General features: G+C 40.3%; 2 protein-coding genes across 2 annotated transcripts; one reads left to right on the forward strand and one right to left on the reverse strand.

Moving 5' to 3' along the window:
• Nucleotides 1–475: 475 nt before the first annotated feature.
• Nucleotides 476–4,194, reverse strand: golt1bb (golgi transport 1Bb). Its single transcript, XM_085778191.1, has 5 exons — nt 3,997–4,194; nt 3,323–3,414; nt 3,045–3,223; nt 2,877–2,958; nt 476–1,079 (listed from the first exon to the last, which is right to left on the reverse strand). Exons 1-5 carry the CDS (start codon nt 4,019–4,021, stop codon nt 1,041–1,043), a joined length of 417 nt encoding a protein of 138 aa, XP_085634317.1. The 5' UTR covers nt 4,022–4,194; the 3' UTR covers nt 476–1,040.
• Nucleotides 4,195–4,922: 728 nt separating this feature from the next.
• On the forward strand, nt 4,923–13,273 carry slc35b4 (solute carrier family 35 member B4). The gene is made up of 10 exons (XM_085778192.1): nt 4,923–5,136; nt 6,306–6,419; nt 6,495–6,597; nt 6,708–6,757; nt 6,899–6,980; nt 7,129–7,189; nt 9,335–9,444; nt 10,655–10,730; nt 10,817–10,892; nt 12,281–13,273. The coding sequence occupies exons 1-10, from the start codon at nt 5,060–5,062 to the stop codon at nt 12,528–12,530; spliced, it is 999 nt and encodes a 332-aa protein (XP_085634318.1). The 5' UTR covers nt 4,923–5,059; the 3' UTR covers nt 12,531–13,273.
• The last annotated feature ends 138 nt before the right edge of the window (nt 13,274–13,411 follow it).

Below are 13,411 nucleotides of genomic sequence, written 5' to 3' on the forward strand. Positions count from 1 at the left end.
ATGCGCGTGAATGTGGTGACGTAGGGACGAGGACTGTTATGGTGCGTTCAAGGAAACTCGTAACTCCTGTTTTTCCGACCTGTGAAGTTGTATCAGTTTGATCTGGTACGAGTTCACAGGTCGGAAGTTACGAGTGGCCGTTATAGTGACTTTCATAGGTAAAACAGGTCGGAAAAACATGAGTGGGTTGCCTGAAACGCTACAAAGTCGTAAGCTGTGACTTGAAGCTGTAATTTACGATTTCAAAAGCCTGCCTGGAACGCAGCATTAGCGAAAACGACCGGATCGCTTACTTCTGCTTTAAATACTGGTTACAGCACTGGGAAACCTAGAGTTTGTGAAATAAGGAGGTCATCACCTTGTTTATACTGTGTAATTTACGAGTAACCATAGACACTGTGTTACTAATAATCCTATAATTGACTGACATGGTTGAACCTCTTTATATTTGAAAAAAAAGAAAGAACAATAAATGTATAAAAGACACACTTTATTCCAAGTATGCACGTACAAAAGTTACAGTAAATCTTCTCCACAACAAACATCCTACACCTTTTCCACAACACAACAGCTCAGGTTTCTTTGCCTATGTAACATTTAGCTCAACCGTCTTTATTGTCATGTACAAAATTCCAGTAACACTTCATAGAGGAAGTCAAACCTGCTCTCAGTGACTGTTGAGGCACGATCTGAAGGAGTGGATGCTGTGAAAGGTCCCTGGCTCCGCGCTCTCTCCGTCCAGTGGTCCCACAGTATTAGTCCATAAATATCAGACAGGAATGATACAAAACAAGGAGGCCTGCGTCCAGCCATTCGAATAATTAAAAAAAAAATCTCTTGGTAACTTTGTCCAGTGGCACACACATACAAAAAACTATTTCCTCCTGACAGAAGAGACTTCCTGCCAGTCAAATGTCCACAGAGAAACTTGTGTCTTGTGTGCAGACGTTTGGATTCACAGTTTTCTGGAGTGGCAATGACCCAAATGTACAGTAACTATTAGAAGCTGTGACAAATACTGAAACTCTCCTGCGGTACTCTTATACCATGGTGTTGCTCTCCCCAATTTTGTCCACAAGCTGAAAAAGAAACAGAACACAACCCAAGGATTATTCATGAGATGAGGGTTTTACAACGTTCACGAAAATGTAATATAATTAATATAATTAAATATAATTTATCATTAAATGCAAAAAGAATCATTCACATCGAAATCACATTCATTATCTGCCCAAATAATCACAATATGACGTTTTTGCGTTTTGCACAGTCCTCATCTTGACCTCACTGTTATGAGCCTTGAGATAACGAGTCTTTTGATTTGGTGCCATAAATACAATGACATTTAAAGGGATAGTTCAACATTTTGGCAAATTGGCCCATAGCCATAATCCCTATAGTCATAGCAGTAGGTTCGTTACCTTTAATTGTCGGTGCAAGCTATTTTTAGAACGGCGGAGCAGAGGCGCGAGCTGCTCAGAGCTACGCTACGGAGGCTAATGGGATTTCTTGGTTTCCCTCATCAAACTCATCAAATACACAATCCAACAACTCCAAAATGCTCTGGTGGACAAGTTGTGACCTGCACATTCACCACGCTATGAGATAATAACAGAACGTTACCAGACAGAGTTGTTTTAGAGGTAAATTCATGCAAAATTGCTGATGCGCGTTCCCGTCAGGGGCAGTTTTTCGGCAAGCAGTCTCAACTCCAACTCCAATTTGCCAAAATGTTGAACTATCCCTTTAAGTTTGAGAATAGGCTATCTGTGAGAAGTTAAAGCCTGGGTTTGCTTTCACGATGGATGGATGTCTGGATGGATGGATGGATGGATGGATGTCTGGATGGATGTCTGGATGGATGGATGGATGGATGGATGGATGGATGGATGGATGGATGGATGGAAGTCCCAATGAAGGTTTAAGGACATTAAACATTGTTGATGCATTGACAGTGAGTGGGATTTTTTTGTTTCCAGGTCATTAATCTGAAAAGGGAAGACCTGATGTGCAAGAACTTTGTAGTTCATTGAAAATCATGTAAATAACAGAACACAGTTTGAGAGTTCATTTAGGAGCGACTGACAGGACGAGATCATGAGAGTTTGGGAACCACTGAGGTATTTGTGTGAGAAAAAAACAGAGTTTGTAAAACGTCTGGTGTGCAGAATACAGTGCAGTAAATAGATACGCAACACAGAGACGTGATCCTGAACACTGACTGTCTTTATGAACCTGAAGGCCTCACAGACAACAGACTGAGTGGAGAATCCCACCAGGCCCAGTTCAGTACAACGGTGACACTGTTCTCAGGCGACGACACAAGAGGACGACTGTCAGCGCTCACATCTCACTCAGAGCCTTCACATCATATTTAATACTCAGAAGAAAGATCAACTTCTAGCTTGTTTTTCCAGCAACTGGGTTTCCCGTGTTCAGGTAAAAACTGAGTATCTGGCTTCACAGACCTTTAATTGTTACAGTTAATATTTAACCATTTAACCAACCGTTAGTGAGAATTTAAAGCTGTAAAATAGTAATAGAACTGTAACCAGGGCTTGGTACATGTTGGATCTCAGAAATCTGAGACCGGAGAGTCGGCTGCTGTTGAATCTGAATTAAATCAATTAGTCATACTGTTTTTTGACATTTTATTCTCCAAATGATTAAAAAAGAGAATAATGGGCAGAATAATAGAATAATGATGATAACCGTTTGTCTTCATGGACCGACATTTTGTCAGGAGATTGTGAATTTGGTGTGTCAAATATAGGGTGTTTGATCTGCACCAGAATCACAGTTTTAAGTCTTTAATAATTTAAATGTATGTTCAGTCTGCAAAATCTAGTGGTTGACATGAGATGTGTGATACTCACTGAGCTGATCCCTGGTAAAAGCAGCAAAGACCCGAGCACAGGTACTCGTCTGATGAAGCCTACGGCCACCGGGAAGAATCCCCTGTGAAAGAGCACGAGACCAAAACGTTTTACATTTATTCAAGAATGAAACGACAGAGAGCTCATCTTCCTTCTGTTTGAACTAACCTGAATAAGAGGAAGAAACCATAGATCTCCAGAACGACCCCAATGATTGGCCAGCCAATCAGAACGACAAACACTCCCCCCAGGAAGAAACTGGTGGCTTTTACTTTGTGTTTCTGGAAGAAAAATCTGAAGGTACGCTCCAGGCCGATGACAAAGGACAGACCGGAGACAAACAGAATCTGTACGACAAGCACAGACACACAAAACATCACAAGTCAGACATCTATCAGAGGAAGAAAGGGAGATGTTCATAATGGTCATATCACTGATCAACTCACATTTCCAATGGCGAGGAGCGCTTTGTCGAAAAACAGCACCATTCCAAAAAAGAGGAAAAACACGCCGAACCCTGTCAGGCCCATCCCGATCTCTGTAGATTTTAACAAGAGTTCACAAGGTTACATCACATGCTGTCAAACGCTGTTAGTGAAATTAAGATTTACTGTCCCAGGGAGAAACAGACACTTGTGAAAAACTGACACCGACAGAGCAGAACCAAGGTATTTAAAATAAGAATTATACAACTGAGTGCAGATCAAGTCATCATACAACTTACAAAATAAAAACTAGGCCTATATAAAACTACCACGAGTATTGAACTGAAACTAATTATTTAAGTCTTTCACTAAACTCTGATCACTTTCTTAAAGAATTAAAAGAACATTAGACTGTCTTCATGATAAATGCTTGTTTAAATCAAACAATCCATAAAGGAAATGCTATAATTCTCAAAACACAATTCACTTTCATTTTTAAAGAGTAAAGCAGAAAATCTCCACATTTGAAGAGCTGAGACCATAACGTAATGACGTTGTACGTGACGTCAGGTTGCTCTCAGCCAATGGTGTTTAAGCGTCACACATTCAGCTGAACCGGGTACTAGATAGAAACGGTAATGTTACAAATAAAAGAGAAGGAGCAACGGATAAATACCAATACGAGCTGCACTTACTTTGTGAGTCCGTGAGTGAGATCATGGTGGCGGCAGCTGGTCACTTTATCAAACACACGAAGCTCGGCAGGAATGTAAGCCGCTGCTGTAAATGTCGGCGCCGACCAAACTGTTGATACTCCAGCGGCAGAGGAGGCAAAGCTAGCGGTTCGTTACGCCACGTCCTCCCGAGCCACGCAAACCCGTAGCCCACCAAAGATCGTCTATGTGAGCGAGTTGCGTACACAAGTCACAATTACATGCGCCTCATGTAACACAACAATGCCTTTCTTTTTACAGTCTACAATGCTTTCTACTTGAAACTCGTAGTCTGTGATGGAACCAAAGACTGGGAGTGGAACTGAATAAAACATGCGGAGACTATGTTTCTGTGTTGGCAAAGATTTTTATTAGCTACAAGACAAAAACAAAACAAAACCAAGAGCAACACTTCGAATGATTTAATTTGTGTACCGGGCCTCACACAAGGTTGAGCCTGTTTCACCACAATGTATACAGCACGATGTGTTATTAAAAGTTATTAGTAAACTACTTAGGAAATAGACTGTGTATCTGGAAAAGTGCAGTTTCGTCATTCCAGTCATCTGCCTCTCCAACAAGTCGGTATCAGGTTGGTATCCAACAAGTCGGTCAGAGTGAGCGCTCTTTACTTTTTTTTTGCAGGAGTTATGACGCATGCACGTTCAAACGTTTGAGCGTCACAACTGCGCAGTGATTACTCCGGCGCCTATTTATTATTTTCTGCTATTTGTTCATTATTTCTTTACATATTTCACCAACATTTAGCCCCACTAAATACACATTATTTGTAATTAATAAAGACAACTTGTGTACCAATTTCCGTGTTGTCACAGATGAACTACAACTCCCATGAGCGCCGCCGTGGTAACAAGGAAGACCGCAAACTCAGATTCAGACGTGTTCACTGTTCAACTGAAACAGGAGTTTGTGCGGAGGAAGAGAGCTCCTCTGTAGAGTCAAACCACTGCTTTTTGTAAATATGCATCGGTCAGAAACATAAAGCGACACATTTTCCACCGAGTCTTTTCGACAGTTAATCACCATGGGGACGGTTTTCGCCATTGTCCTTGTTTTTGTCGGCTGCTGTAGCAATGTGGTGTCTCTGGAGCTGCTTGTAAGGTCAGTGACAAACTTCAGACTCTGAATGAACTCAAGTCGAGTTTACTGCATAAAAGTTTTCACAGCTGTTTCTTAGCTTTGTCTGTAACCGAGCTCTGCTGCAGCGGCTGTTGCTGTGTCTTAGTTTTCTAGGTGTAGTCACTGTGGTTGGATCAATTTGCATTTTATTCCCCGGCGTGGACAGTGTTAGTTTAAGGGCTAATCTAGCTCCCATTAATCAGCTGTGTGGCTCACACTCTCTCTGTCCTGTGTTTGTTGGTGTTGTGATTGAGCCCATGTCAAGTGTTCCTCTGTAGAGACTGTGAAGGCAGATGTTAAACACAAGCCTACACAAACAAGATGAAGCCATTAAAGTTTAACTAACTTCAACCAAAAGTTACTTCATCTTAGGTTTAAAAAAACATTCCCCCAGTGCTCTGTGTGAAGGCTTTTCAGACAAAATACAATAAGACAGTTAATTTATCATGAAGGTCATTTTTATTTTCGAAGTGCCTAATACAGACACAAATATACAGCAGTTTACAGCATGTATTATAGAGCTGTGATGATTCATCCACAGTAAATTACCCTGTTACTGATAACTGGTATTATAATGTCAAAGGTGTAATGTTTTATCTGTGTTGCTTTGGTGTTAATTGCACATATTTGTGTTTTGGACATACTACTAGTAATCTGGTGACTTCACTCAGACAACGTGCTGTTCATTTCTCGCTGCTTTCTGACACTTGTAGATCAATTGACTTATAGCTAGTAATAAACAATAAAAGATCAAGATCAAAATAAAATGAAATAAAGTAATAGTCAAATTGAAATTATAATAGAAGAGAAAGATAATCAAAGTAGAACTGAGATGACAGCTTGATCAATCAATTACTTGACTGACTGTTGCACTATATTAACTCTTCTTGAGATGAATCACTTTCTCTCACCTCTGCATATTTAAGAAATAGGCTTTTGTCAGTTCATATTGAAATGTTTGTTCTAATAGCCTTATTGACATGGTTTCATTAGATTTTAGTTAGTAGCATTGGTATACAGTACAAAGTATCCACAGGCTGGAGAAAACAAGATCGAATATATTAAAAATGCCAGAGACAAGAGAATAAATAAACATGAACATATTAATGTGTGGGGTCATCAGTTTTTTCTTCTCCTCTGTCTTTGTTCAGGGAGTTTCCAGGCTGTGGGAACATCGTCACCTTCGCCCAGTTTTTACTCATTGCATTTGAAGGTTTCGTCTTTGAGACGAACTTTGGGAGGAAGAAACCAGCTATCCCTGTCAGGTAAGAGTCAAACTTCCTGATGACTCTTACGTTTCCTGCTGCACAGACACTAAAACAAACCTCTTTTTTCCCCAGTAACTATGTGATCATGGTGACCATGTTCTTCACAGTCAGTGTCATCAACAACTATGCCCTCAACTTCAACATCGCCATGCCGCTGCACATGATCTTCAGATCGGTATGAACTCTTCCTGTTCACTTTCAAATGTTTCCCGTTCACTCGCTGCCTCCATCCAGCCCCTTCCATCTCCATCTCCATGGTTTAACCTGCTGCTTGTTCCTCTGCAGGGATCACTAATCGCTAACATGATTATGGGAATAATCATCCTGAAGAAAAGGTAACTCTGCCTCCTCTAAAGGCTCCAAACATCTGCAACAAACATTTAACCCCTGAGCTTTTGTAGTCTACAACATCACAGTAAGTCCTCATGTTCACATTGATCACATTTATTTATGTCCCGCCCTCTCTCTCTCTGCAGGTACTCAGCCAGTAAATATCTGTCTATAGCTTTAGTGTCTGCTGGTATCTTCATCTGCACCATCATGTCTGCTAAACAAGTGGTGAGTTTCCTGCAGAACAAGCCATATTGTTGATACACACACAATGTTGCTAGTTGTTATGCAGTGATATAATCTTCCACTTCAAGACAGTTTCCGGACCTGTATATTATTTTTATACTTTTTGTGACGTATTGTTTTGCATCTGCAGAATGTGGCCAATGATGGATCAGAAGAACAAGGATTTTATGCCTTAATGCACTGGCTTATAGGTGAGTCCCAAACTCATTTCAAACTGAAAGCATATTTTATTGGTTCTAAGGTCTGCTACTACTGATTAATTTCATTATCTGATAAAGCATTAATGTGTTTGTTTGTGCTGCAAATTGTGGTAAGGCCCTTATAATTAGCAGAGGTTTAGATAACTTCTTCAAATAACAAAGATGTACAATTTCTTTCTTTTTTTCAATTTTCTTTATTATCGTTATCAGGCGCGGCGCCAGGATTTCAATTTTGGACGGGCCACAGTAATTTTGGATGGGCCACTACTTAGGAAAAAATAACACTAACATAGGCTACATAGAGTTGAAAATTATTCCTGAATGACTCGTTCGTGTCTATATTGCCTTGAAAGCACACATCTGCTGAGACCTATGGCTGAGACGAGCTTTGACAGCGCGGTGCGCCGCTCTCTCTCCCGTTTAAAGTTAATCTAGCTCACCCAGTGGAGCGCTCTCTCTCTCTCTCTCTCTCTCTCTCTCTCTCTCTCTCTCATGTGTTTAACCAAATAGGCTACACGAAAAGCCAAATCAAATCAGAAATGCGTAGCCCACTTCTTTTTTAACTCACAGACATTTATTTTCATAAAGTAATAAAATATCTGGACATTTTGCCATCGTTAACACTGAGACAAAAGGCTGCAGGAATGGAAGAAGAATTCGGCAAATCATCTTATCACGCAAAAAGTCACAACAAACAGGTTTTGCACAATGGTTTGCACAGATAGGCTACGTCTTAAAATATGTGCAACACCTTCTCATCACAATCCACGCCATCTACACAGTTACGTTATCAGCTGTTATTAAAACCCAACTCATCAGGACGCGATGACCACCACTCACATTAAACAACCCGTTAACAATTAATAATCCACACTCAAACGTTAACTGCACTCAACAAGCTGTTATTACAAGGTTTACAACAGATATGACAGACAACCTGGGCCGTGTGTGTGCGTGTATAAGAAAGGAGGGAGGGAGGGAGAGAGGAAAAGTAGGTAAAAACCTGCTAGCTGTTAGCTGCTAGCTGTTAGCTACCGTAGCTCAGGCGTCGGTCTCCCGTCAGGTAAAAGCTGCCGTTTATTCCTCAAATGAAGCTCATGAAGTTGTTGAGGCTCTCCGGTACAGTTATCCATCACTGCTGTTGAATTAGCCGCTAAACTGCTGGACGCTAAAACCGAGGGGGCGTCTGTTTGTTTACAAGTCACGAAAGCAACGTGAATGTACGTGCCGCTCACACTCAGTAGAGTTACGCAAAGGGACGCAGCGTAGCCTGCCCTCTGCCTCCCTGCGGTGTGATTATCTGCGACCGAATCACACCCGTGCTGATATACAGTACAACAGCACTCCCTCTTGTGTGATATTGCTTAAATAAAAATCACCAAATGCTGACACATTTAAACCTGTGGTAAAGTTATCTGAAATAAAAATAAATAAATAATTAAACCTTAGATTAACTAAAGTTATGTTCACCCTGTCATTTTGGATGGGCCAGTCCTACAAGTGGGTGGGCCCAGGCCCGTTAGGCCCACCCATAACGCCGCGCCTGATCGTTATCCTCACATAATACATTACACAGTTGGTATTGATTTCTTGATTTACTATTATTGTCAAGAAGAAAGGAAAACATCAGCATATCAAAACATAGCTGTTGCCATATTGTAGTTGTGTAATGTTAAAAGAAACAAAACCTGCATATATTTGTATTTTTAAGAGAAAACAAAAAAACAAAAAAACTAACTAAAGACAAGATGTACAATTTCAGATGTCATAAAAGGGACTGAAACCATTCATTCTTTATTTATTTTATCATGTATTGTATTGGGTAAATGTTTTCATGTCAGTGTGTGAAGCCCACTAAAACAATTTCCAATCAACAATGTTGACATGGCAATAAAGTATTGAAACTTGAAACTTGAATGTTTGACCTTTCTGCTTGATGAACCACGAATTACAATAGTTTACAATTAAATAAGGACAAGCTGATTGACTGATTCAGTCATTGAAAGTTCATCATTTGGCAACACTGGCACATTTACTGTGATGGAAATTTAAAAAAACTTAGATCTCTTTGTGTGATAAATGGATAAATCGGACTTAATACTAACAATTGAGTTCTTGGTCGTTTGTGTTTTGCAGGTATCGCCATGTTGACCTTTGCTCTGCTGATGTCTGCGAGGATGGGAATTTTCCAGGAGACACTGTACAAGGAATATGGCAAACACTCCAAGGAGGCTCTCTTCTATAATGTGAGTTTTCTTCTAAACTAAAGATCCAAACTTCTGTGGAGAAGTTCAAGCTTGAGCCTAGCCCTAACCCTCTTAAAGGGCATTTCCAGTCGTAATCAATGTTTTCCTCAGATATCAGGTCACCTATGATCAGTTAATTTCATACCATCCATACTCCCTGCAGCGTGTGGACGTTTATATTTGTTCTTGTTCAAGAATCACGGCTTCTGCGTTGTTCCTTCCCGGGTCAGAAAACAAACGCCTGTTTTGTTCTCTGACCCGCAAAGGAACAATGCGTAAGCTGCGGTAAGTCGAGTAAGGCGAATTTTAAAATTTAATTGATGGTCAAAAGGACGTCACTTGCGACCACAAAACAATTTTTTAATTAATGAACATTGAAAAAATTATAGATTCTTGAACAAAAACGAATATAAACGTCCACACGCTGCAGGGAGTATGGATGGTATGAAATGAACTGATCATAAGTGACCTGATATCTGAGGTAAACATTGATTACGACTGGAAATGCCCTTTAACAAGAAAATAACCAACAAGTGTTTCCTCTAATTGAAGCAACAACCAAATCCATAGCTACCAGACACGAAACTCTTCCAACCTCCACACTGCCTTCTTTAGAACTGCTCTTGGTCAATTTTCAATTCGTTATCAAGGTCCACGTCTCTGGAATCAACTACCTGACTATCTGAAAAAAATTATTAACTTAACATCATTTAAAAAGGCTCTCAAAAAGTACCTCATCAGTCAAACCACGTATCATCAAACATAAGATAATTATTGTTGTGTTTTTCCTCTCTCTCTCTCTCTCTCTCTCTCTCCCTCTCGCCCCTCTCTCTCTCTCTCTCTCCTTATGAGCTTATTCATTATTTTTGTTTTGTATTATTCATTTATGTACGTATTCTTATTATTTATTTTTTTTCCTTATATTTTACTGTTTAATCTCTACACTTTTCTACTTATTTCTCATTATTGTTCAATTATTTTCCTATGTTGTTTTTAAACTTTAACTAATTTGATATTTGAATATGTTGGGTGAGGTTTTCATATAAGCCCTCTTGGGTTTCATACCTCCCCTTTGCACATCCCAGTAATGTTGATTGTTCATGTTGTTTATTTATATGATATTGTTTGTGCTAAATAAATAAAAAAATAAAAAATAAAAAATAAAAAAAAAGCTGATTAATGAAGACAACTGGTCTCATCTCTCTCTCAGCACTGCCTGCCTCTGCCGGGCTTCCTGCTTCTCTCCACAGACATCTACAGACACTGTGTCCTCTTCAGTCAGAGCAGTGAGTCCCGTCAATTCACTCAATAAACGTTGTTGGTGGAAAGTTTATGTTGGCAACCTGACGTGAATAAAATCTTCTCTTTTCAGCTCCTGCAGTCGTTCCTGTGGTCGGAGTCACCATGCCCATAATGTGGCTGTATCTGCTGATCAACGTCATCACACAGTATCCTGCCAGAAAAACTCTGATATTACCTGCTTGTGTTGATTTCTCTACAGTAACATATACTTCTGTTACAGCGCTTCCACATCCACAGAGTCACATTAAGAGATGCTTAAGAGAAAGGTTGACCTTTTTGTGCCCTTTTTAATGGATTTAAATGAAACAAACTGAGAAGGAGAAGTCCCACTTTCATTGAAGTGCTCAGAGCAAAGAAACAAATAGACACACTGTTTCCATTCAAGGAGTCAGAATCAAGATGGGTCAGCAAATATCATTTAAGCAATACATCACGACAGTCATGGATGACAACAAACTTCCATTCATACTTCCCTGACGCGGAGTGATATGCTGTGATAAGGCTTTAGAATAGTAGCTGTGGGATACGCTCATTATTCGCTCACAGTTAACAACCAATCAGATTGCCGGATTTCACCTTTTCGTTTTATAATGTACTTGATATCATTATCAATATAAAGTATTATATCAGTCACAGATCAGGAGGCTTTTCCAAGTTTAGTCTTAAAGGGACATTGTGTAACTTCTCCTGTTATCTATTCATCGAAATCGATTATTTGGTTCAAAAGTATGTTTTTCATTAATCAGTAATCCCCCCCATCAACAAACTGAAGTGTTCCTTTCAGCTCTGAATGAGCCGTTCACATCATTCATATCTCCATGGAGACGGTAAGCTCGGTGCTGCTGCCATGTGGTGTCGCCATGTTTTTACGTTCAGTGGCAGCGTGACGGTAGGAAACCACGGAAACTCAGCGGAGACACCGGAGCTGTCGGCTCAGGTCGATGTGGCGTCTGTGAAAAGTCACCGCGGTAACGCAGTGAGGAGGAATGGAGCGTTACACTGATGCTGCATTCACCTGCAGTCGGGCAGACGGCCGTCGGTAACAAACCAGATGTCATTTTAGTCACAGAAGTCCAGAGAAAGCCGGTAAAACGTGGGTCAGGTAAACAATACGACATCACCATGACAACATATTGTCAGGTGTATTGTTTTGCCTCGTGCTGACGGGCCACTTGTTTACATAGAGGGCTGTTTATGCTGTTACCTGCAGTGGCTGTCGTCTGTCTGCCGTCTGCTCAATTTCACGTGAATGCAGCATGAAAAATACGATTAAGTTGCTTGAGATATACAACCGCAACGCTAGATGGGAGTAATTCCTACACAATGTACCTTTAAGTTGAGAATTGTTCATTAGTGAGTATATAGTTAGTTAATCTCTCACGATACTTCGACTGAGTCACAAGTCAAGACAAACTTACACTATAGACTATATAAAGTGATAAAATGTTCCTTTGTTTCACAATATGATGTGATCAACATTTGTGTACATTCTGCATAGTTAGTCTTGTTTGTCGGCCTTAACCGTCTCCTTCAGGTACGTGTGTATCCGTGGTGTCTTTATCCTGACCACAGAGTGCGCCTCACTCACCGTCACTCTGGTGGTGACGCTGAGAAAGTTCCTCAGCCTCATTTTCTCCATCCTTTACTTCCAAAACCCCTTCACCACCTGGCACTGGGTGGGCACGGCTGTGGTCTTCCTGGGCACTCTGCTGTACACGGAGGTTTGGAGCAGCGTGCGGACGGCTCTGCGTGGACCGGACGTCAAGGACAAGAAGGCAGAGTGAAGAGGACGAGACTGTAAAAACAGCCACTGTGTCGGACTGGCGATTGTTTTAGTCGACTAGCCTACAGAGATTTTTATAAAGTTGCCTCTTTTTTTCTTTTTTTTTCTTCATCCCTGATCACACATCCTTGGTTATGGTGAACCCCTCACACACAAAGGAAACGGGGATGATACTGGTGATGTTCTATATTTTTTCTTATTGCAAACAAAAAGACCAAAACCAACAGTATGTGAGTCGACCTCAGTAGTTTGTGACCCCGCTACTGTCTGTGTCACATCATTAAAGCTGCTGGAATCAACATTGTTCTGTTGATAACAGCTCATTGAAAAACTGTTACTTACATACAGAGGTTACCTGTAGTCAGGAAACTACTGAGAATCATCACTGTACTGTAGCTCTGCACTTCCTCTCAGCATCAGAACCAGATATTTCCCTCCCGAGTTGGAGGAGACCAAAAACTGAGATTTTAAAAATACTGTAGCTGTCAGGTGGCCAAAAACACAACCACAAATCAGTGATGATGTTGATTGAAGTGTAAATAAGAAGAAAACTCTCAGATAGGAGGAATTGCAGCTTCTCGCAGTGTAATAGTTTACAGACAGTATAGTACATAAAGTATTTGTAGGTTTGTGAGTGTTAGTTGGACAAAACAAGGAATATGATGACACTGTTTTGTGCTCTAGGATATTTCTAATGAGATGTCTTCACTGTTTTTTCTGGTGTTTAATAAACTAAATAATTGATAGAGAAAATAATTGAATTGCAGGTTTGAAAACTGGTCACAGATATATAATTAGATGTTAAATGTTATACTGTACATGATATTTTACTAAAGCAGCTGCCATTTCTAGCAAACACTACTCATTATAGCAGTCTTAAGA

The sequence above is a fragment of the Trachurus japonicus genome, chromosome 6 (genome assembly GCF_045865225.1).
Source record: "Trachurus japonicus isolate A0001 chromosome 6, Traja_1.0".
Classification (NCBI taxonomy): Eukaryota; Metazoa; Chordata; class Actinopteri; order Carangiformes; family Carangidae; genus Trachurus; species Trachurus japonicus.